At 40.5% G+C, this 26,259-nt stretch overlaps 1 protein-coding gene across 8 annotated transcripts in view; it reads right to left on the bottom strand.

Annotated features, from left to right (window-relative positions):
* Window positions 1–26,259, bottom strand: part of LOC124182862 (potassium voltage-gated channel protein Shal) — a 46,982-nt gene that overhangs the window by 9,315 nt on the left and 11,408 nt on the right. For 7 of the 8 annotated variants that reach the window (XR_006870876.1, XR_006870875.1, XR_006870877.1 and 4 more), the window contains exons 2-4: window positions 17,606–17,768; window positions 11,955–12,143; window positions 9,049–9,201 (exon numbers count right to left, since the gene is read on the bottom strand). Coding sequence is in view for 5 of the 8 variants with exons in the window: in XM_046570620.1 (XP_046426576.1) it covers window positions 9,049–9,201; window positions 11,955–12,143; window positions 17,606–17,768 (505 nt within the window). In the remaining 3 variants the exon portion in view is untranslated. Of the gene's footprint in view, window positions 1–9,048; window positions 9,202–11,521; window positions 11,651–11,954; window positions 12,144–17,605; window positions 17,769–26,259 lie in introns of those variants that run through there. The other variant, XM_046570625.1, reaches the window with a different exon arrangement.

The raw sequence follows: 26,259 nt of genomic DNA, 5'->3' as shown, positions 1-26,259 counted from the left end.
ACCAACACAGTTCTGAGTATGTATAAAATGAAAATGAGTTTTTCAACCGAATCAAGAAAATCTAGTATGTAGCATTGACAACTACGTACAATCACACTAAACATCTACTTGTACCACATTTTCTTGCGATACGAAGAATATTTAAATCGTTACGATGCCCCGTTGACTAGAATTTTCAGGTAACCATAACAAATGAAATTTTTCTCAATGCGTAGTGTTAATCTTCTTCGTAGTTTTTAACTTGCAAATGTATGCATCTCTGTTCATGGTAGGAAACGAAAAGGCGTAAAAATGAACATGAGAAGGCAATGAAAAAAATGATACGGTGATCTTAAAGGTGGACAGGTGCCAGGCAACTGTTTTTACAACCGTCGATCCTTCCCGTTCGGTGGCGCATGAACGACTGTCGTTTTAGCTCCCCCCTCCCCGATCAGGCGCCACCTGCGGTCGAGAACCCAACTAATCGTAGTACTTTCGAACGGATTCAAACTGTAACGACGGACATTCGAAAATTTGTCTGAAAATCAGAATATACCGGGCAATTTAATTCGCAGTTAGATTGCCTAATGAAGGGCTGTAAGGGTGGGGCCGAAGTAGTTGAGAAAACCGCCCCTGCAATTATCGACGGAAGTGGTTTACCCGGCTGAACTTCCTCCAGGCATTGACTCCACCCTGTTATAAAATGGCGCTCGTCCGGTTACTCATTCTGAGATACATTCAGAGATCTGGAATAAGAAGGCAGATCTAAAATTCTTTACGGCGCCTTTTTTACCCTGCTTCTTTTCTACAAACTCCCCTTCAGTGATTCACGGCGGTAAATCGCAGCCTGGCGGATAAAAAACCTTGGTTGGTTCACTTTGACCCGCAACTGCGCGAATCTCAGAGGTTCGTTATATTTTCTGAAGAGATCTTGAGAAACGTTGAGAGGCACAGACATAATGCCAACCGGGCGAGAATAGTATCGGCGGAAAAAAAAAATTCCTTGGTGCGATAGAGTGATAATAAATATAACAATATTGATAATAAAACCGACAACGATGATGGTAATGATAATAATAATAACCACGAATCAAACAGTAAATCCGGACCCCATAAAATGAGCCATGTCTAGACGATATTTAGAATATATCGATCGTACAATTATCTGTCATATGCAGTTTCCGATTCGAGTTATAAACTCTATACGCGTGTACGTTACGTTAACGACGTCGAAAATATGCGGAAATGAAAAGCCTTACGGATGGTACAGTTCTTCTCGCGTATCTCGATCCGCTGTAAATTATGCAGCGTATTATGCACAAGCTACGCGTTGCAAACAATGATGATGGGCGAGCTTGACTTTGAATCGAAATGCGGAACTCGTCGGGCGTGCACTCTAAAAATCTGCAGCCAACTAATTAATTGCCAGGTAATTAAAAGTTGAGAATGCCAACGCGCGTAACACCAAGATTCGTTAAAACATGACGAGAATACCTTCGTTAAAAATTTTATTATATATATATATGTATATACGCATATGATACGGAAGTAAAATATTCAAGTCTGCGTGCGTGAAATCCGGCGATATTACGCGATTGAAGAAGACGGTGAAAAAACGATGGTAATAAAATGTTCAAAAGTATGTAGCATATGGTTTAACTTGACTCCATCCACGGGATACTGATAATTAGGTTTAACGTACGTACAGTTAGCTTAAAAATGTATTGGAACGAAAACAAGAGTGAACAGTGAAGTTTACCAAGTTTCACTGAACCATATCAAATAAAATATAATTTAAAGACAAAGCCCCTGTGATCCGTTAAAGAATTTTTCAACACTGAATTTCAACCGTCATAACCATGTTATTAACGAATTTAGAATGATCGCATTATCCTTCTACTTTTTTTTTCTGACTCGATAATAACTACATAATTGCTGCCCAAAATATAACTCATTCACATACAAAATGAGCTGTTACTGATCAGAATTGGTCACAAGAAATGTTGATTTTTCGTTAAAAAATTATAAAATAATTATAACGTTTTTGTTTCAACCATTTTTTCAACCCGACTGTACGTCCGGCAAATCCTTAAATCGTGGACACTTATAGTATGATGCAAGATATGCTGGCATAACGTTCTGTAAACGGTTTAACAACCTATAACACATCGGATAGATTCTATAAACAAAAATTCTTATCGCACATACCTGTCCTATGACGTAAGTTGTAAAAACATTCCCCTCTTACACTCTCTCAGTCTTCCTTTAGCCCTCTCTCTCTCTCTCTCTCTCTGTCTCTCTCTCTCTCTCTCTGTCTCTCCCTCTCTCACTTGCTTCCGTCTCGCTCATCCAAATCGACTGTGTTGTATTGAAAATTTTTTCATCCCACTTCGTTACTCTGATGCGATATTGTTAGAAAAATCTAAACACCACCAAATATTTTCATCCTTGATGCCAAGTGACGAAGAGTTATGCAACGTATTTTTATTTCTCTACTCATCGCGTTTCGATAAACAATCTTTCATACTACACAAGTGTTTTTCGTTCCTGTTTCTAGTTATTCAGCCTTCCTGGTGCATATTTTTATCCAAATATTCTTTGGAAAAACAAAAAAAAAAAAAACATCAATCTTGAAATGAAAGTGAAGGTAAGATTACGCGAATCAAACAAATATGTTAATACTCAAATTGTGAGGAATATCACTTATTTTTGTCACATTTTTTGTATCGAAACTTTTGCGTATCGAAATTCAAGCATCTCAGCAAAACATTTTCCATTATTCTCATGGAATATTGAATAAAGATTTTCACCAGGATTATTTAATTTTTTTTTTTTCTTTTGAAGACTTAGCCGACTGTTTCTCTTCTGTTCTCCATATCTCGCTAGCTTTTCTCCCTTTGGTTCTATTTTCGAATATACATGTAATAATCGATCAGAGCCCAACAGACGTCTAGAACAATACGGCGATGCGCGATGATAATTGGCTGTTTTCGAATTTATTATTTTTCGCTCGAATGTTTCTTTCACTTGAAATGAGTTTGACAAATCTGGGTATATTATACTTTTACCGCAGCCCGCTGTCATGGAATGTTTTGATCGTAGTTATATATTTATATATATATGTGTAAAAGCCAATAAATTTTAAAAACAACGTTTAACCAGAGACGTAACGATGATAATCGAAAAAAAAAAAATCAAAACCATGGATGATGGTATATAATGTGTTAACGAAAAAGTTTCATCAGTCACGTTTCTTTTTCACGTTTTGTCTTTCGTATTCCTTATCTCATGGGCATATTTACGTAAGATTACGATAACCTCAAATTTTCAATATTTTGCCCTGCGTTTTCAACTGATCCCGTATATATGTAATATATTTTATATAGACGCTCAGTTGTACTATTTTAATGATATTCTCAAATTGGTCCATGATGAGATTATAGCTGAGAGTTTCTAACTATTTTAAGGTATATCTTTATATATAATGTATAATTTAAATATTAATATATCTCGAGTTAAAAAGGCGTAAGATATTATCATTTAAAAATCATGGGCTTAAAGCGTCACAAATGAATTATAGTGGGAAACATCACGTCATCGAATATGTTAAATATACACACACGTAGGTATGGCTAGATATGATCGTTTAAAATTAAAATGCAGCGATTATCTATATACACAACATCGAACGAACGACCTGTACACGATTGTCAAAGGAACGTTTCTTTTTTTTTTTCTTTTTTTTTCGACGTAAGTCTAAGCTTTAACAATACCTTCAAGTATAGTCGTTAAGCCTATTTATGTCGTGATAATTGTACCTTGAATTTAGGCGCGATCTAGCTCCGAGTAATTTACTATTTATTTATAATAATATCATCGTTTATGCACGAATAAAATTTCATAAGTCAACAAGATAAGATTGATCCTTTCCTTATCGACTAACTACGTATACTTAATTATTATAGATTTATATATATGCATATGTGTTTAAATATCGATATATAAATATATATATATATATATATCGAGTCTTAGTTGTCGCTTCATTACCTCCTCTTACTTTTGGGCTCCCCCCCCCCCCCCCCCCCCTCCTCTTTTTTGCCTTTTTCATTGCGCCAATTGATGCTAATCTGATAGAGTATCGTCGCACGACCGAACGTCGACCTATCACGTCGAAACAAGCTTATTTAATAAATGTGCGATAAACGAATGAGAAACCATCGAAACACATTCCAGTAGCATCGATACAGGGTATTACTAAGAAAAAAGCGCCCGTCAACTTATACCGCCTGAACTTCTGCCACAGATTGCCAAAAATGCAAAAAATCCATTGATCTAAAGTGACGATTAGTAACAAACTATGTGTGTGTACGTGTGTGTGTGTGTGTGTATGCATTTGCTCGTGATTATTTACAATAAATTCATTCAACGAAATGTTTCAGGCCCCATGCATTTATACTGTCACATTCGGTTGTAAATACGATACGGTAAGTATGCGCGTGCAGGATTTGAATTTTAAACAGACGTTTCGAAAACAGTGTTATCAAATTTTCTAGCTATTAATCTGAGGCCTCAACTCAACGAGAAATTTATCCTTTCGTGCAATATACATTTTCCAGTCAAGTTTTCAGCCATTCCTCGTAGATTCTTCGACTTTTTTTTGTTTTTGGCAAAGCTGGACGATCGCGCTTCGGTCTACGTTACCGACAGTCGGTATTGGCCGGTAATGCGGAACGTGTAAAACCTAACTCGGTATACCCTGTATCGACGTAAAACTAGCGAGACAAGATTCGATTGAAACAGCCATTATTCCAATGTCTATAATTCCAACGTTTCGATGACGTAGCCCCGCCGATCCGTCGCAATGATCCGTGTATCCGTGGATCGTCGTAACGTTACATTAAAGAAGCGCTAGCGCGTACGAACCATGAGATAAAGAGGCGATACATCGGTGAAATGTAACGTAAGGTAACGTAATGGTCGAAGATCAAAGGATCCGAGTCTGCGTTTCAGGCTACGGCTCCGAGTCGCTAGACGCATATTTCACGTTTCCTTTTAGCGTATCTATAACGGCTTACATACGTATAATCAAAAAATCATCACGTCCTCATTATCTTCTATATCTCTGCACCCTCGCATAATATATATATATATATATTATCACATATATATAACGTATAATTAGTAATATATATTCTGGGGTAAACACCTGATGTCTATATCGTTATTTACGGGTGTTCATATCAATTATTCGAAGAAACCTTTTAAACGGTTCAACGTTATACAAAATATCCCGACAAGGAGATTATGTGGGTGGATATAACGAGGTATTACGCTAAATTGAGATACGAGGGAAATTCTAATTAACGGGGGGCGGGGGGGGGGGGGGGGCAGGAGGAGAGGGGGGGGGCGAAGCCACGTGCAGTTTCAACTCGACAAGAGGTATTCAAAACGATATTTTCATGCAGCGACGAGATGAAAACAAATATATTGATATGTGAAAGAAAAATTTATAAAAGAGAAGAAGAAGATGAAAAATCGAAAAAAAACAACAAGGAATCACCACCACCCCACATGGAAGACGAGGGATTATTATTTACTTTTTTTTTTTTTTCCTTTTCTTGAGAAATTGTGATAAGGGGGGGTGGGGCGGGGTCTCCGAGGGTCAAGGGGTAAAACAATTGAAAGCCTAGAACGCAAATGGAAGACGTCTCTTAACGTGCGATTACTAATATGTAATATACTATGTTTATACGTATTATATATGTATATAGCGTTTTTTTTTCTTTCTTTTATTCATCACGGTCGAATCTGATCTCTTGGTCCAAAAATTTCTTATCCATTTTTCTCTTCTTCTTTCGTTTCCTCGATTCTTTCTTTATATATACATACATGTATCACACTGCGATAATGCAGTATTTATACATATGGTATATTTTCTGTATGCATAGATTGTAATACATATAACATATATACGTATATGGAAGTTAGTGCGAAAAGGGTGTGTAAAAGACAAGTTTGAATAATCCGAGCTAAGCATGGTGCACTCGAAGCGTCTTTCCTTAAACCGGACCGAGCTTATAATTCTCGATCATTATATTCTTAATGAATTGTGACACTGAAATGGCAAGAAATATTTGTGAAAAGGGGTATAAAATTCAAGGTATTGTCAGTATAGGTCAATTATTGTAATAAAGAGAATTTGGGTTACAAAATAATATACTATTTTTCTAGACATTCCAATATATAAAAGCGTCGTCCCACCCTAGGTGGGAATTTCGAAAGGATTTGTAATTTTTAACGTCAATATTTCAGATTGAGCAAACATGCACTTATACCATTTTTGCACTAACCCCGTCATATATGTATACATATTACATACCTACCTATGAACTCCCGCATGCTACTAATTACATTAAACTAATTAGCCATTATATATGTATATATATAGTGATATATCTTTCTCTGTCGTAACTGAGAATATACGATCAATTTTCACAAACTTAACCGGTCACTTAATAAGAATCATGTTAAGTGTGCGCGCATGCAGTGAAATTGTTATTTTTATTACTGGTATCTATATATTTTCATATTAACTATAGTAATATAATATTACCGAATATGTTGAATGACTATCGTTAATATCCTGATCAAGATTATTGTTTAAATTTTATATATATGTTTTTGATTCCTCGTACCGATCTTTCTTCTCATATTTTATATTTCTCTATTTTTTACCTGTGTATGCTGCATATTGATATGACGCTTGACTCGTGACATTTGCATTATACTCGTATATATATATATATTCTTACAACATTAAATAATATTTTCAATAATTATGTGAAGCCGTTGTGAAGAAAGGCCCGTGGTTTAGAATACCGTTGAAAGTCTTTATATTCCTGCAACTTTGGCACGAAGTCTTGGGCGTGATAAAATCGCACACATTTATATATATATATATATATATATATATATTATAATAATATACCTATAACATGTAGAATTGAAAAATTCACAGTACCAAAGATGAAATATTAAATATACTTATATATGATAATTTGTTGAATACCTAGCAGATTTTAATTTATGTATCTAATGATGGATAATTTGATGCTCCTATACACTATGGATCAGATATGTGTGCTGTGTAATGTATACGAGTTACACATTATACGCGATAGAAAAATTTATTTTTTCAAGATGAAAACACAAATTTCGTCCATTCTCGTAAATTATACTCTTCTGCAAAGTTATATGTGTACTGATAATGGAATAGTGACCCTTAACACACGCGTAAAGTCGATCTCAAAGCATGATTTTTAAACGAGAAATATTTGTTTTATTACATGTAGAGCGAGGACTGCGTATTCGGAAAAAGAGACAGAAACGCACGCGGCCAATATCTGTTTCTTTCTAACCAGAAATGTAACCCTGATGTCAGATTATTCTTTCCAAAATTGATAGAAAAAAGACATTGCGTGTTGAGTACGGAGAAAATATTTTTCCTTTTTAAATTCATCTCATCAAACAACAGTTTCTTTCCTCTGTTCATTGTATCAATTAACTATTAATGTGGGCATGTTTGAACACAAGAAATTAACATCACGTTGTGACATTTGATTTGTTTATGAAACGATCTTCGAGGTTTTTCATCTCCTCGCAGTTATAAACTCTTTTTTTAAGCCTCATAAATTCTGGCGAAATATATTGCATCGATTCTTAAATAATTATCCTCGTATGCCATCGACCAACGACCAATGTCAAATGCTTAGAAAGAGACATACATTGGCCGTGTTTCCTTCTCTCTCACTTTTGGTGTTACCACAGACAGTACAGGAAATGCGCAGTCCCATGCTCTGCGTCTATGGTATATAGCAGGCTTGCGAAGTGAACGAAAGCCGAAACAACTGCCTCTCGAAATTTTTGGAACTGTGTTAATTAGCGAGTCTAGAATTAAATCCGATCAGGAATTGAGATTATTCTGTTGGTGAACCATTTGTTTGCCTCCGCGGTGGAACCGTGTAATGTGCCAGTTAAATTCTGGGTCATTTGGATGAAAAATCGTTGGTTCTGATTGCGGAAAACACATTTGTATACACGTCTGTCTCCCGGATGGCGTAAACAAATGCGGATAAAATATAACGTTTGTATAGTTCTGGACAGCTAATACGCCACTCGAATTTTTCGCTTCTCGTCACGAATCGCTGTCAACATTCTCGCCTCGTGATATGCAATAACGATCAGAACGATTATTACTTACACAGTAACAATAACCGTGTCAATAATTGCGATACTGTTTGTTGTACGATACTACACTATCTATGTTATGTATTATATCATATGTATATCATTATTGTTATTAAATTACCAGTCTCATACAGACGTGCAAAGTACGAGCCAATCTATCTATCTATCTATCTATCTATTTACCTATCTATCATCTCTAGGGCATAGACTGCATACTTCCAAGGCGACGCTCGGCGTCAAGCCACGTTGAAACAAAGCAGAAGATAGAAAAACAAACACAAGATACGAGTTTTTTTTTTTTTCTCTCCCTCTTTCTGTGAGTAACGATATTATTGATCAGCGTCGATTCGTTATATTGAAGGTATGATAATAGTGACGTAAAAGAAAAAGATTTTCGTTTTCAACAAGGTGGTTTCGATAGATAAAAAAATAACAAAAAAACCTCTAAAACACGAATGAATGATTGAGTGAGTGAACGAGTGAATGAGTGAGTGAGTGATTGAGTGAATTTGAAGAAGAAAAAAAAAAGATTCAGACGGGTGTCTCGTTGTAAGAACTGCACGGGGCACCACCGATTGTCTGGGGACGTCGAGGATCGTAAAAAGCGACGCTCGGTAAGGTTGTCGTCGTAGCGACGGCGATGGCTTCTGAGCTTACGGAGTTAGCGGAGTCTAGGAGATGGGACGGTGGGTGATTGGCGGTCGGTAATTGGGTGAAATGCGGGGAATTGTGCGAGGGCGATGACGATGACGGGGCGGGAGCTGATTGAAGGTCGCTGATCGAGGTGGTTGACGCGAGAATGTGCTGCTGACCGCGTACCTGATATCGCTGAGGGTAACACCTGCCGCAGCAGGAACGCAGCAGCCCTCCACGTGACGCCGTGCTGTGAGCTGGCGACGTCAGCGGGGACGGAGATCCGGGCCTCTTCGGGGCTCCGTTGAATGGCACCTCCATCTCCACGAACTCGCGATCCTGAAACGCGCGTTGGGTATAGGATAGTCGTTGCTAGAGTACCTTCGATAAGAGTCGTGCCAACACGCCGCCATTGATGTCCGAGCCTTGGCTGCGCTCTTTGAATCACGGTTACAGAACGAACGATGCGTTTGTAAAATAAAACGCGACGAATCGTTAAATGGTAGGAGATTTTTTCTGTCTTTGTACGTAATTGATTGACGAACATCAAGGCTGTACCGTGATAATCTCAGGAAACTGAACATCCGAATGCGCGTGCGCCAAACCATGTGGCTACTGAATCGGTAGATTTAACCAAATCGCGCCTTATATTCCGTCCGCTTGTTGCAGGTTGACCAACTCATTGTCAGTCCCGGAGAGATGCTGGCTAGAAAATTTCTCAAACATTTCGAGGTTATGTTGCGTTAAGCATTTAAGATGGCAAAAATGCGACGGATCTGCGTTCGCGTCAAGATAGCATCGAAACTATTGCGCAATCAGATAGAGTTGGCTAGCCTGACTTGACGGACGAAAAGCTTGAAGCATGCGCACTTGGTTATTCAGTTTTCTAAAACTGTTATGGTACAGTAGTTACAAATGAATTCATCAACCTGAGGTCAAGTCTTCACGTAACGTATGCCTGGTGAAATTAAGGTCACTTCAGTTTGCAATAACGGATGAGTTACATTGTTCTTGGTATTTCTATCCTGAACCAGGAACATGTATTAAGAAACATCGTGTGATGTACAGTGAGGTTCTTTACCTGCGAAACGATGCGTGCGCTTTATTCAAACAACCCGAGTTAAAACTCACTTCAAGTTCAGCAAACGTTGTCAAAACAAATGACATTCAAAGTTGTCGAAAAAAATGACTGTATAACTCTGGCTGCTTGAATAATGCGCATGCGTCGTTCCGCAGATACAGGAACTCACTGCATTTTCGGATAATCTGTAATCTTTGGGAAAGTCTGTGGTGCAAAGGACCAATAAATTGCAGGTTAAAGTACGTCTAAGCTAGTTTTGATTTTTCCGCCATCGAAGTCCGCGACTAGTTGTCGAATCCGGACAGCCATTGAAAACTGGCTATGCGGTGGCACGACTCTTATTAAAGAAACTCTAAGGGAGTATACTCGTTACCAAATACCAGAGCCAGAGATCCTCCAGTTGGAGTCGAGACAGTACGGTGTTGGTTTTTGGTGCTCCACCATCTTCTATTTTGTGTCAAACCGGAAGGCCTGTATCGAGTTTCGCGACAGGGCATTTGAAATGTAAAATTGGGTTCCAGCTCGACGCGAAATTTATATCGCACTTGCCGGACTCTTACTCGAGGGTCTCTTAGATAGTGGTAATTTATCAGCACAGAGTATAAATATTCATTTTGATACAGGATGTGTATGATACGAATGAAAATTTTCAACAAAACATTATCAAAAATACTATATACAACTAAGAATTCATTATCGCCTGAGTATTATATTGGGATAATAATTTTCTGGTGAGTCACAACATATTTCATGACAAGCTAGGGATAACAATAATAAGGTTTCATCGACAAGGCTGATCCCCCCCGACTCTAGTCTTGTTCACATTGCGCGTCGTTGAGCGTATGTACATACATACGTAGGTACGAAATTCGCGAAAAGCACTAACACAGTAGACTGCGTACAACTTTCTGCCCCATGGCTGTGCGATGAGCCAGCTGCGTTAAACTTCCGAGAAAGCGAAAAGTTAAGCAGCATCTTTGTTATTCCGATACGCATACAATGTACAGTAAATAGGCATGGAGGCCAAGGCAGAAAGTTGCAGAAAATCTGCTACGCATGAACTTATGGATAAAGTGTTTTCTATAACTTGTCGAGTGAATTATGAACAATTAAACGAACCGTCATACATTCTATGAAAAAAACTGTCTTTTGTTACCCCTATGGCCATCAGAGGATTAGCCTCCATTGAATAAGAACACACTAATATTTATGTGGTGGCTTGAAAGATGTGAAGTGTCAAGTTTACAATTCAACCATGCGACGTTTTTCGCTCGCGCACAGACGTATTGAGGTGACCTGACCGGGGGGAATGATTTTGTTTCATGTCGTCCAATGAACAAAGGCATCTATGTACATGATGGCAAAAGTATGGGCATGACCCACTGTAATCCCTAGGTGTGGCTATTTCGAAAATACTGCAGTGGACGCGATACCCGCTGAATTCCCTTGAGATAGGAAAATTACGACATTTTGATCCAGAAAATCCGTTCTCCATCGTTTCTCTCTCTCTCCCTCTCTCGCACACTAGCTCAACTTTCTCTGTTTACCCGTAACAAGAATACGAGGGAGAATTGGAGAGAGCACAACGAACAGTGACATTTATTACACTACTAAAAATTGGCCATTAAAATCTGGGCTGTGTAAAGCCAATTTCGCTCCATTTTTGGCCCGTTGAAGACCGCAACTGCACCTTAATGGCGTTGAATTCTGCGATTAGATAGAATGGGAAGTAATTATAATGAAGAATTGAAGCGATTGTTTTGTACATCGACACTGTAAAATTCCGCGAGAAACATATAATAAACGTTTCAAGAAGGAAGGAAAGAGGTAGAGAAGGAATATTGAAAGTAAAGAAAACGAATTGGAAAGTTAAAACGACATTGACAAGCTGGTTTGAAACAACGACCATAACAACGGTAAACACAATAATAACCATAGTATACATACAGTGATATTGTATGGTATATCAATATAAACGATAAATATAAGCATAAAGTGAGAGAAATTTTACCGTAGTTTTTTCCAGGCAGCGTAACAGATGATGATGCTGTAGTTCGAAGATGTCCTCCTCCCTGTAGTTGTCTTCAAGATCGAGTCCGCTTTCCTGGGCGGCGAGGCGAGCCTCGGCGGCTTTTTTCTTGCTGACAAATGCCGCTCCGCTGGAGGCTTTGGCGATGCGAATCCTGGCCAATCTAGCTTTCTGGAAGGGCAAATGATAGACGGCTGTGAGGTGACGTGAGCTCAGAATGAAGCGATGTGTTCTGGCGAAAGATCCTTTTAAGAACAGGTAGTGCGGGGATTATATCCATCCCACGGAAGTTTACACTTCGCATTTCGCGACTCCGTGGCTACACAAGTACCCGCCTGCTTACCTTCGGTAAACAGAACTTCAGACTTGGTTATTAACCCCCTTTGACTAATACCGAACGACGATATATCTTCGTTATCTCCAGTCTACACAACCGAAAGTGTCGAAAAGCGAAGAGGTTAACATGCCTTTTCGGTATGTGTATACATGATATTATAATAACTCCTCGGCGTGACCGGAAACCGATTGATATGTGAGTGCGTGTGTGTGTGGATATGTTAAGAAAAAAAAATTCGAGTGTAAATTCAAGTTCAAGCCTTTTTCCCGCTTCAACGAGTCACTTCGACGGAGTCGTATCGATTCAATTTCCCTCGAAATACACATCATGGGTTATTTACAGTCCGGGTCTCATACGTATATCCTCGTCGAATACGTGCAGCGGTGTCGCTTCCGGCCCCAACTGTCAACGCAAGAATAAGAGAGCACCCTCTTGGCTGGGGCGTGTAGACGAGGATTTCTTCAAGTCTCCAGGTCGGTCAAGAACCTACTATACAAGAACACCTAAGGATACACCTGAGGCTAGAATACCGCGAGTTGTCGGAACAAGCCAGCAACTTGTACAACAGAGGCACAAATATGCAGGGATCATCTTGAATGGGGGAAACCCAACTTTCCTCTACAAATAGTAGGCATAACCGCCTAGACGAAAGTTGGGTTCGTAGTGCGAAGGCGGGATTTCCCTCTCAAGACAACATCCGAGTGCGAGCATTCCTCGCCAACCTCCCTAAATCATGAGGCCGCAGTGTCTAATTTGAAACTAAAACAGTTCAACTTCCGAATGATGTATACGATACATATATATACCTCGTAAAAACTTGGCACTAGATTTTCAGCAGCAAGAACTTAGACGGGAATTGACCAATCGGGAAACAGCTGCGCCTTTACTCACATAAATCATCTTTCACAATTAAATTTCCACCAGTTAAAGAGCCGGGAGAGAGTGAAGCGAGGTAATCGTAGCTGAGGCTGCTGATGAGGGTGTTTCCAAGGATGTTTGAAAAGTTGGGAACGATTACAGTCGTCGCTTTAAAACCGTTGTGTGCGTTCGGCGTTCGTGTTTGCGTACATGAGCGCCAGTGAGCCAGGGGCCATAACTGTTGCCTCGTTATTTTGCGCAGCGCCTAAGGGAGTCCGGTTCTCCGACAACATCGTATATACAACACCTTTATACAGTAGCTGCACTAACCTCTCGGCTCGTGGAGCCCGACAAAGAGCACGACGCCCATGTGGCTCGAGGGTTTCACCCGGGGTAGGAAAAGGGTGCAGGAAAACGACGAAGTCAAGTAAAGAGCGCGGCGAGTATATACAGCGACATATAGCGAGAGGCGCACTACAGAGCTTCAGCAGCCACGTATCAGGCAGGTATATAAGGGTTTATTTTAAGAATAATTTTTAGCCGTGTAAGTATTACATGTCGAGGGCATAAATTCGGCTGTACCGAAAGGAAACAGACTTAGCGGACTGAGTGACGATCTGCGCATGCGAAAGATAATCGAACTCTATTGGTTGACGGAATCGTACCACGGCAATATTTTCATATGCAAGGCAGGAGAGCCAACCTAATCGAAGCGAGGCATCAAACTTAAAACTCTCCCCCATTAAGGGGTGAACTATAAATATGATCAATATGACGTTCCGATGACTCGAGCAGTCATCAGTCAGTTAGCCGTAAAAGCTTGTCCAGCTTTCACTGTGTCAACCACTTGAAATAATTTTAACCATTGAACTAAACAAACTCACATCACCTACGTAACCTCAATGAAGAGTAAGGTGGCTGTCCTGCATGGAAAACAACAGAGCTCGCGCATGCGCGGACGGTTATTCAATCTACTAAGTTTCACGGTTTACCTTCGGTACATAATAACTTTTCAGGTAACGGATGAAAATCAAACAACGGTAGCATTTTTCATTCGTGTATCTGGTGAAAGGAAAGTAATATGTTTTTGCAAGTAAAGATCGTCTGATTGTGAGATGGCAACATGGTGCAGAGTTGGCGGCTCCGATTACCTGTACGAGAGTGCATGTGTCGGAAGCTAGCTTAACCATCATTAATTTATTATTCGGCAGCTATTCGCACGCGAAAATTACATCGCAAAACTCTGGGTTATAAATAAAACCAACGCCGGATGTTTACGATATTAATTTCCCTGCATGCAGGCGCTTTCCTCGCCCGAGACCCGTCAGGGCAGCAAATTTGTTTTAGCTATTAAGATTTATGGCTATTTGTAACCCCGCTTCCCTGCCCCCTGTAGAATATGAAACTAAACGGCCTGAATCGATTCCACAAAGCTCCACTTGATTTGATCAAGTCAACGACCCCAAGAACTCTCGCTAGAAATTTCAAGATTTTCGTACAATGACATCACCGAGAGGTCGGATTTCGGAGAGGAATTGCGTTTGCAAAGTCGAAATGACCACTCGAAATCTGGGGACAGTATTCCGCATTTCACTGCTGCACACCATTGCCATCGATATGTACTATTTCATGAATTAAATAGGAATTTACAGGCCGTGATACCCTGCGTGCTGCGTACGGCGAAACGAATCGATACCGGAAATCACGCGCACTGCTCGAACCTCGATCGTCGTGAGTTATTTCAAACGAGCAATTGTTGATTTCTCTTTCTTTTCCAAAAATACGCGTTTAACACGAATAGCGGATACCAAGAATAAATAAAATGAAAGGCGTATCGCGAATTGACGCAAGAAAAGTAGGTTGAAGATATTTCTATTCAATCTCTGTTTTCATTATAGCGTATATAATATCTTTTTTCCTCTATACCAATTTCTCTCTATAAATCGCGTTCATTCTATATCAATATATTCTATACCCGGTATGACCCAGTAAAAACCAGGCACCAAGGACAGAGGTGATCAAAAAGAAGAAGAAATCAACGCTTCAAATAAATTTCACTTCTCTGTCTCTATATGTATATATACGTGTACGTATACGTGTATGTGTACGTATACGTGTATGTGTACGTAATATTCTCGGCAGTATAATAATATTTACAATATTTCCGACACTCGATACTGACGCCTTAGATCTAATCAAAAATTTATCATCGACAGGCTGGACTGTATTATTGCAGGAAAAAACTACGTCCGTGGATAATTCTACCCAACAGCGGGCACCTAGCTGCTTGCAATGAAAGAAAATCAACATTTGTTTAGTTATTTTTTATATTTTCTCTCTCTCTCTCTCTCTCTCTCTCCCCCTCTCTTTCTCCTTTTTCAAAAGCAGTGGAAAGACAGAATATACAAGGGCAGAATTTGTTAGCCGTTGAAACCGTGTTGAAATCACTGCGGCAAGCGTGCTCGACGGGTGGTGGGGAAAAACATGAAAAGAGTAGGAAAAAAAAAGAAAACCATTGCGGGATGGTGAGGGGAGTAAACTACCTCTGCGGCAGTCAACTTATTATTTCTCCGGGGGAAATGCCGAAGGGGGAGAGAGGATGAGATTTTTGTTTCCGTTTCTTTCTACAGAAAGTAAAGAGGAAAGTTATGCCGGTACGGCATGAAATGGCCTGCACAATAATCGGGTTGGAAAAAATGCGGAAGGAGGGTTAAGGTCGTAGGAGATGAAGCAGTCGGTTTTGCACTGGCATTAAATCGTCGTATCAATATGGCGTCCGAATGAAAAGTAAACTGTGTATATAGATGGGAAGACGTGGCCCGCGCAAGGGAAGACAATAACAAACTGCGTGGAGCTGGAATTAACAAGCGGCGCCGGACGGTAGTTAAATGCAGATTTAAACCGCTAGAGTTAACTATATATATATATTTATATATGTATATAGTTATATATATACATATATATAAATCCAATAGCATACTATACATGTATATGTATAATGTATAGTACATAAAGGATAAATATATCTCTCGACACATAAGACATACCTGTGTATTTTCACGATATATACAGAGTGATTATCTAACGACCGAATGGTCCGTCGTCCGCTGCAATGCAATGCGCATGCGCTAGAATTCAGGAGCAACTGTTTGTCAGGGCAACCAATCGTCATAAATTCGGATGACAGATCGCCGAAATGTGTGTAACCTAAAAAATTTTGACCAGCTCTCGGTGTTGAGCACAACTGCCAGTAAGAACTATCCAAATTTTTTAGGTTACGCTCACGACGGTTGGTCGCCCTGGCAAACAACTGCTCTTCGATTTTAGCGCATGCGCGTTACAAGGCAGCAGACGACGGATCATTCGGCCGTTAGTAAACCACTGTATATGTATATTAAATATATATATGTATCATATATACAAAAATATCTCCAGGGCTGGTTAGGCGATTACTCGCGTGTCGCGGAATACTCCCCATCTTCTTCGCCTGTTTGTTCGTACTTTCATTTTTCTTCTTGTTTCTTTTGTTTTTTTCAACCCAACGCAACACACGCCAGGAATGGAAAATTGTGTGGGGTGGCTGTTTGGCAGAGTTGAAGGTCAATCCGGACGAACGGCTTCTCGTCATGATCGTACAAACAAATAGCGTACGGTCCGGACACCCGAGGTATGACGAAAAAGACGATGCCGAAACATCATCGAGCTACGGGGGAGAACGAACAAACAATGCCGTTTGCCAAACGAGATGATCATATTCGCCGAACGGCTCGGAAATGGGCCGAAGTTTTAGTCCCTTCATTTTTTAAAAGCGAGACACGAAGTTTCATTTCCCTCGTTTTTTTCTCTTCCTCATCTTCGTCTCCGTTCTTTTTGTTGAAGGCGAGGGGGACGTATCAAGATATTGTCTAACTGCTATCACGATGATAAATTTTGGACAATTTTTTATATTAATCAAACACATATACGTTGAGTTTTCGGGGCAGGGATCGAAATGTAGAATTGGCCACACGGTATAAGGGTAGAAATAACGAATTCTCATAGCGTCGAAAATCCAGTTTACAAAATTTCAAAATATAAAAAGGTATAAAGTATAAAAACGCGGAAATACGGAAAGGTGAAATCGTAAATTAAGCCAAAATATCAAATCGTCAGAACTGAGACGTTAAAATTCCGACGATTCTGTATTTTAACTTTCCACGCTGCACACCTTTCTACACTTTGAATTTCATAAACATATATAATTTTAAATATCTACATTTTTAAATTCTCTGAAGAAGAAAGTTTCGCGTCTTTGAAAATCCAATATTCTAACCTTTTTATATTTTGCCCCTTCTACTTCTTGACATCCATTCCCGGTATAGACCTGAGCTTTTTTGAAGTGGCTTATACATTACGGGTCAGAAGTCGAATTACAAGGTACCAGATTCAAATGGCTTACCCTCTGCGCTTTCCTCTTGTCAGCACGCTGATTCTGGTGATAAATGCGACTGAAGTTGCTGACGATAACCGGCACTGGCAACGCTATGACCAAAACTCCGCTGAGAGAACACACGCCTCCGACGATTTTTCCAGCGATCGTTTCCGGTACCATGTCACCGTACCTGAAAAAGTGATGAAACAAAAAAAAAAAGATGAGAAAATTTCTTATTAGATCGATGCGGACACATTTTTTTTTTTCTCTACACCTAGAATCATTGATGCTATCTGGGAGGCCGCAGTGCGTCCTTCGGGAATTGACACGCGTTAAACCGACACGGACTCTCACCCACAATCCTTTAATTATTAAGTGCCGCGTCACTGCGGGAAACACGGATTGATACACGTCAATCCTTGGGATGCGGAATGAGTGAGAAATTTACACAGAGAATTACAGACACGTTATACAATATATCGCACGTAATGATTAGTAATTCACTTTGTACGCCGCACTATCGTGACGCACAGTTTATCCCCTGGGATAGAGTCCCGAAATACATTGGACAACCAGCAGAGAGCAGAACATGGCGTGAATCCGGTACGTGCATGGTTTCCTTCATTCGACCGCATCGGTATATGTAATGAGTAAAGCGGAAGGTGTCGAGATTTGACCTGATCCTGTGCTGATCCGATTACAGTAGCTATGATCGAAAAATAAAAGTAAAACACGCCATTGTGTCAAAACTTAGTTTCACGCGAGAGTTCGAAGGAAGAAAATATAAAACGGAGAAGCTTTTATTCATTTCATTCCGCATTTCGATACGCAAGAATATTCGCACCTGCACAGCAAAAAGCCGACTTTCCGTTAGTAATAAATTCTTTCGCAATATCTGTAGTACACGGTAACGTGTTGAATATTTCATCGTGCAATGATATTGTTATACATATACTATTTATTCAGGCGTATAGGTATGCGTTGAAAGGCGATACACCGATATTTGAAAATCAATATTGGGTAGACCGTAGCATTAAGTGGTAATGCGATGGGGGGTGGGAACGGGGTAAAGTGAACTTTCTGAATACAACTTTTCAACCTCCTCTGAGCGAGCAAATATAGGTAAAATCAATTCACACACCCCTGCGATCATCCATAATTCCGTTCTGTAACCCCGTTCGACGCGAAACGAAAAAAAGATTTTTTTACAGGATTTATTCCGGCAGGAAGTATGTGTTAAAAAAAAAAAAAAAAAAAAACATTCTCGAGTCTCGACTGTTCGGGTTACAATAAGACTGTGAAAATATATAGTCCCGGACAGAATAGTTGGCAAAAGTATCGCGTGTTTCGGGAATAAAGTTGAGGTACGTATTTTTCTACCAACATGTACGCCATTCCTAGCTACCGTACTGTACTCTGCTAGAGTATAGTTTTAAGATATTATTCATAAAATTCACTTTACCAGAGGCGTATGAGCTCTACTTTGCCCCGGTGTTTCGTGCAGCTCAGCAATAATCCAATAACGTTACGTTTTCAAGGCGCTATTTCACAGACAACGGCGAAGCGACCGTGAATAGATAAGGCTCGTACAATTCCGTGTACGAACGATCCTAGCAAATTTCAAATGCGCAGGAAATATTCGTCGGGAGTACAAACCCGTCAGTTGGTACCCTTTGTCGTTCCCTTAGATCAAGGAAGTCGCGAATGAAATATGCCTAGCTATAGACACGGAGGACGGTAGAGGAGAAAGAGGTAATAGAAGCGGAGAGCGAGAAATGAGGGGGAAAAAAATAGAATGAAAGAAAAATAATCGGGAAGAGGGCTGGGGGGGAGGAAGAGGAGGAGAAGGAGGAAAGTCTCACGACGATATTCGCCCGGATTTGCCCTCCGCATCGATTTAGAGCGTCTGGTCCGACGACCATGCGCGCCGCGAAGCGGTGCTCCGGGTAGGATTCCCCGTTGGGTTTTACATGGGATTCGTACGGGTTCATATCCGTTTCGATTTTCCCATATGCAACAATATTGTCACGGATAAGGTGGGACTTATGCATCGCGTTTTTTTGCCGCTTCGGTATCGTCGACAGACAAGTCATGCCGTGTACAAAGACATTGTAAGGTAAATTAGGGTGTTTCGGAAAAAATTATTTGTCGTTTTCCACCGTGGCACCTTCTAAAATGTTTGTTTGGGTCAAAAGAAAGATTGTGTAAAAAGATGAGCGTTCTACGTTATGTGGAAGATTCCACATTTGATATTTTAATTTTCTTTCACACTTTTTTTGGAATTCATGTGGAATCGCGTTGTGGCACTTCAATTATTACTTCTTTTCTGAAATTTATATTCAACCCAAAGATCCATAACATAACGATATATTGAATGGGAATCTTAGTTTCTTAAACTAAAAGTTCATATTAGATTACAACTATTTTACGAGATTGAATTAATAATGAAAAAGTTGTGTGATACATTTCTCAAACATCAAGTGGAGACTTAAGATTACAACTTTGGATCTTTTTTGTGACGTAAATTGATGTTATGATTGATGTAAACAATAAAAAAAAAATTTCTGATCCCGAATCTTCATAAATTCAAAATATGTAAAGAAGAGAAAAATCGAATGAGCGCGATATTTCACAAAACGTAAAATGCTCATCTTTTGACAGAATCTTTCTTTGAACCTAAACAAACGTTTAAGGGATGCCACGGTGGAAAACCGCTTATTATTTTTTTCTGAAACACCATAATTTACGTGGAAGGAGCATGGAAAAAGTGCAAATAGAAAAGGGAGCAGCCAGTATTAAAATTTTTTCAAGACTCGTTTCGACATCGTTTTTCACTCTCAACCTTCCGACCGTCCCGATCTTATTTCAGGTCAACGATATCGTGGCTCAAATTTCCCCCTACAATTTGGCAACGACTACTGGAGGATCTCTTTAAAGGAAATTCAAGCCAGTCTTCAATCGCCCAGCCCTCGACAAAAATTTGCGTGGCAAAGAGCGATCGTTAAAGAAATATGTTATACATATTTTAAAAACAAAATTGCGGCCGCTCGATGCTGGTAATATCATGCACAATTTCCGCTTATTATAATTTAAAAATCATAAAGGGTTGAACGAATTAATAAGCGCAACGAAAAATCCCGTTATTCCCTAATTGGGGTGGTATTTCCGTCGCACGCAAGGGTCGTCGGAACGCCGAAGAAAAGCGGAAAGCTAGTGATAACATATCCGAGTGAGAGAGAAAGAGAGGGGGGGGGGCAGGTAGAAAAAAGGAGAGAGGGATAATTCAGGCAGAATAAATAACCGAGACTTTATACAAACGAACGCGCTTCCGTCCGTCTTCTTTTATCCAACCCTTACTTTCTATCTCGTTCCTTATTCCTCTTGGAGAATAAATAAAAAGCTTTTCTCTCTCCTTTTACATACCTAGAGACCACTCGCGCATATGCATAGGGTATGTACTTATACGTATGCATTTACAGGCACAGTCAAGAGCGCGCGACATAAAGAGGAAAAAGCAGGAGGACCTACCCCAAGTAAAATATCCACCTGCAGAGCATCGTCGACAAGCGCGGCTTTCTCGGCAAACAAAGCGACTTCTCGAGCTGCGGTGGCGCCTGAATAATTGAACAGGTACAATTTCCTGGTCGGTGAAGAGCGAGAGAGAGAGAGAACAGAGCACTAAAACTACGGCTCAGTTGGTTGGGAACGGGTAGCAGGAAATTGGAAACAAGGTTAAAAACGAGTTCAAAAAAAATCTTCCACCGCGTTGTCGTTGAGTATGCGAATTAGTCAATTATTCATCAACTGTGTTTGCTTTACACCGAGACGATACGGTAAAACTTAACACAACGAACATCTGATTGCGCGTGCGTGAGCTTTGTCGGATTTTCATGCAGGCTGGCCAACTCAGGTTCCAGCTGTCCAACGTAGCCTATGGAGGTTATGTAAGCGATTAGACTTTTTTGGCTAAGGCAGCTATCAAATAGTTGATGCAGGGATTCGGGAAGGCTAGGCAAACGTTTGTTGCTAATAGACTGACGATCGAGGACTGCTACGAGTTATCGTAAGAACGTACTTTCGGTTCGTCACTTCACGTGGGAGAGTTTGGTATTTTGAGTAAGTTGGCTCCCCTGCCTTGCAGACGAAAATATTTCCCCGGTACAATCTGGTAGACCAATAGAGTTCAATTATTTTTCCCATGCGCAATTCGTCACTCAGCCTGCCAAGTTTCAGCGGTTTCCCCTCGGTAGATACGGCAATAGGACGCAAAGTAGGATGGAGAAATTATGCCCAGAGAACAAGATCGAAGAAGGACGACGTCCAGCTAACCATTTTTCTTTACCAAAGTCTGAGAGATGGATCAAAGTGTCACGGGGATTTCCCCCGAAGGTCTTTTGACGGTCTGGACGTTACGAGGGAAAAAAAAGGCAATTGCGTCCATCTAAGCCCGCGAGATTAAGGGGGGTAGCAGCCTCGGACTATGACCCGAGCACACCATTGATGAAATATTTGTCCACACCCACTACAACTGACGAAGAACCATTTGAGAAGAGGGACCATCGTCCCGAAAAAAGGGATAAACTTTGGCACCTTCCAAAAAGATCAACGATGAGCAGGTCACGTTCTCAAAGCAGAGTCCGAGTGCCTCCTTTTCTGTATCTTTTTTTTTTTTGACTCTATGTTGGACTATGATCATTGACGCGAAAAGGCTTCGTCCCGATTTCAATGCCACAGCTTTTGGGGCATGAATGAAAGGAAAATTTTTATAAAAATGACGTCTGTAGGAATGTCTTCTGCGTATAACATGCAGACCAGCCGTTAGCATATCTTCTGAATGCTGCAGCCAGTAGATCCCGAATAGCATAGATATGTACTATGTTCGTAGCGATACAGATTTAACAGTAGAAGCACGTAATGCCCGTGTTCGAGAGGATTTGCCATGAACCGAAGCCAGTATCTCCGGTTATCAGAGCGTGGATTAGTCAGAAGCCTGCATGGGCTCCTTGGATTTTATTGTCGCGTACCGCACGCAGTGGATCTGTGACGTAAAAGAAGAATAAGAAGAAGAGCTTGTAGAAGGAGAGAGAAAAAGTCAGGGTGCAAAAATAGCTGGTGTTCGATAAAGCGTGTAACCCACTCGCGTGAGTAACTGGGTTTATATAGGATAAAGAGAGAGGCGATATGGTAGGACGAGTGGAACTGCAACGGACCGCGCTTCGAATGCCTCCGATCAGGAAATCTATCTTTAGCTCTGTGCCAGGAATACTCGGGGAACTTAGACGCGGGTCGCCCTCTCGTCTTCAGACGGGCGTAAAGAGACGCTGTGCATCCCGCGACACGCGTCTCACCGACAGGGAACACCTTGAACTTGTCCCGGACGAGACTTCTCGTCTGGTTTCGTGATAAAGAACAAAAAGAAAAAACGTAACAACTCCACGCAGGATCAAGCGCCGACCAAAAATATACCAGCGTGTATATCGAATTCTCGATTAGTCTGCGTATTCACCAGATGGGAATCCACTGTTCCGATCTTCGTTGCACCATAACGATGCTTTTATAACCGCTAAGAATAATGCGTTCCCTTTCCATGCAACTCTACTCTGACAAGTAAAAGTAGGTCCTATTAATTTTGGAAAATATCAAGATGAGTAATGATCATCAAACTGATCGTGAATTACAGTTTTCATATCGGTATAACATCAACCTTTACGAGCAATACCGTTGAGCTTACTCCAAAAAACTTCACTGCTGTACTCTGAAGGCGGTAGAAGAACATCTACGATTACTTCCACTGAGGAGCTCTAACGTTCTGTCACATTTCACCATCTGTAATATCAAGTTTGAGAACCATCGTACGTAAGCGCTTTTACGATTGTTCTAAACAATTCTCTTATTCCTCGTATACTCGTAATAATCTAACAATCAATTAGGACTATCTGACTCACGAAACGTTAACGTTTTCAAAAAGATAGCATAATGGAAAGAGATGCTCTGTTTTTTGACAAATATGTTCACCACGGCGTAAATTTCCATTTAGAAGTTGTCTCTTGACCTAAGAACTAGTTCTAAATCTCGGTCCCAAATCCCAAGAATTACGGGATAAAGAAAACTTGGAGGGTGAACCTTACCTTTAATTGATAATGAACTTTACTAAAACACGAACTGTTTCACCCATCCTGGATGACGTAATTGAAAGCGGCGCTTTTCGGTGAAGATTTTCACTAAAGTATCACGGCTAGCTTTGGTTAGAGAGAGAGAGAGACAGAGTAAAAAAGTATAGAGTAAAAGAGAAGTTGGCGCGGTTGAATAGTGAATACCTTTACCCGAGGAGCACGAGTCTAAAGTAGACCGTGGAGATGGTCGGACGTGTATTTATTTAGAGGCACACGGGAGTCGTAAAACACAATTAAGTAATAAATGTTGACGGTTAAGTAACTATGCTGTATAAAATTCCGGAGACTCTGGAAATGACGGTCGGTGGTAGGAGAATTCAGTACCAGCCTTAGTTTACGATCATTCGTTCTTCCTTTGTTTTCCAAATTCTCGCTGGTCCGATCTATTATTCCGCGGGTAAGATACGCCACACGTTTGTATATTTAGGCCAGACTGAAGCCGATTCCTTCTATATAATACGTGCTTGACTCCCGAGACAGATTATCGACCGTCGAGATGCTGACCGTCTCTCTGCAAGTTGATTCACGGAACATTTTTGGAACAACTCCTGGCTACGCGACCGAATTCGACACTCCTTAAGCGAGGGGATCTTTTTTAAAATTCGTGGACCCAGCAAAACTTTCGTTACCTTTTGGTTGCATAATAGGACCAAAGATATAATACTGTAATGTGACACTAAATCATTGCATGCCTCCATAGCGTCGAGCAAAATAGAACATTATCCGGACGTTACTGTTGCGATAGACCGAGAGTCTTCCACGTTTAATATTCAATTCACATATCTCATACAGGTATGTGCACTGACAATTCCGGTACCAGTTCTAAAGGCTCGGAAATGCACGTCCAACTGCATTGAATTTATTTGCAGTTACACTCTCCGTGCCTCAGGTAACTCACATGCATTATTCTCTTCTACCTTTTCTTCCATTTTTTCCCTGCTACCACGTATTTAATTTTTCGCTCATAAAAACGTGTATTGTCCACATTACGCTACACAGCGTACCATGCATATGGAGCAGCGTAACATGACGAGTCGTTCGTTAAACAGGCACGCTTAGTATTCCATTCATCTGCTCGTACCTATGTACATGATACACATAAACGTGCAGTGTAGAATCCAATTTTTCTATCATCAAATTGAGGAATCTACGCGGCCATGGAACTCACGTTAAAATATCATTCACTACCTCGTCGTCGAGACTCAGGCTGGAATTGGCTTCGACGTTAACCACCGCCTGCTCGTATACCAACCCACTACTACCCACCAACTCGTGCGCGCACCTGTTGTCCAACGGTAGCAAATTTAGCACGGAAGCCAACCAAGCAATCGCGCGCCATCGCCACTTATCGACCCGCGAACAACTCGACCCGATCTTGAGGTCTTTTCGCTGTTGTTATAGCAATCCACACATAAACTAGTAGTCTAGTTACCCAGACCACGGACTTACATACAGTTCTGGAAACTCCAGCGGAAGGGATAGGTCGCTTATTGAAAACACATTGGTAGTTCATAAGTCGCCAGTAGGTTCGTTGCGATCTTGATACCTTCGGTAGCGCGAACCAGTGTCACCAACTTGGGAGTCTTACCCTTAAATTTAGGGGCAAAATAACTGCGCTGGGGTTTTTAGGGGAGGAAATGTTGAGAATTTTTTTTAGGGGATTAAGAAATTTTTCCCAAGAATATGGATACTAGATTTGCCATTGTAATTTTTTTAATATCTTTTTATAGGTACGACATCTGGGCGTGTACCGCATGGAGCCCAAACAGTTTACAATCACTTGACCAGCTCCGTAGTTGTTTGACACAGAATTTTTTTTAATTTGACGTTGTTAATAATTCGTTGTTTTCGTTAATAATTTAAAAAAATACTTGCCTATAATAGCTCCAAAATCTAGATATTAGAATAGAAACGTGCACTTCCTACCTATGATATATTTTTCAATGTATCAATATAGGGGGTTTCAGTTTGATTTTAGGGGTTTTTGAAATCGTTCTTAGGGGGGGAAAAAATTCAAATGTTGGCGACACTAGCGTGGGCAGACCCGAACGGGGGATTCGTATAAAAGATTGTGGTTCAGACAAGGACAGCACTAGTCACCAAACGCTGTTTGAATCATTATTGAGGTTATGTATATCATGATCATGGTATTAGAACCGCAGCGATGACTAGTGGCCCCGCTATAACCGAAACTTCCCCTTGCTGAACAACGCTCACAATCGTGTGCTCCCAGCATAGGAGTATCCAGACTTGTATGTAAGACCGTGACCCAGAGACTACGTTGCAGCAGAGCCACACTTGTGGTACACATAGACTGCAAGGCCGTATGAAGCGTAGTTGAAAAGACCTTCGACTCATCGTCAAGGAACCAATGGTCATGCGCTGGATAAAAAGAAGAAACGTGAAGGACGGTTGATCGAGGAAAAGCCCAGAACTATCAAATAATTCGTTAGAATAACTGTCATTACGTAAAACCTGATGGTCAGAGCATTTAACTTGACACCCACT

The sequence above is a fragment of the Neodiprion fabricii genome, chromosome 5, assembly GCF_021155785.1.
Source record: "Neodiprion fabricii isolate iyNeoFabr1 chromosome 5, iyNeoFabr1.1, whole genome shotgun sequence".
Classification (NCBI taxonomy): Eukaryota; Metazoa; Arthropoda; class Insecta; order Hymenoptera; family Diprionidae; genus Neodiprion; species Neodiprion fabricii.
Note: the sequence above shows the minus strand (reverse complement) of the source record. Positions and strands in the feature narration are given on the sequence as shown.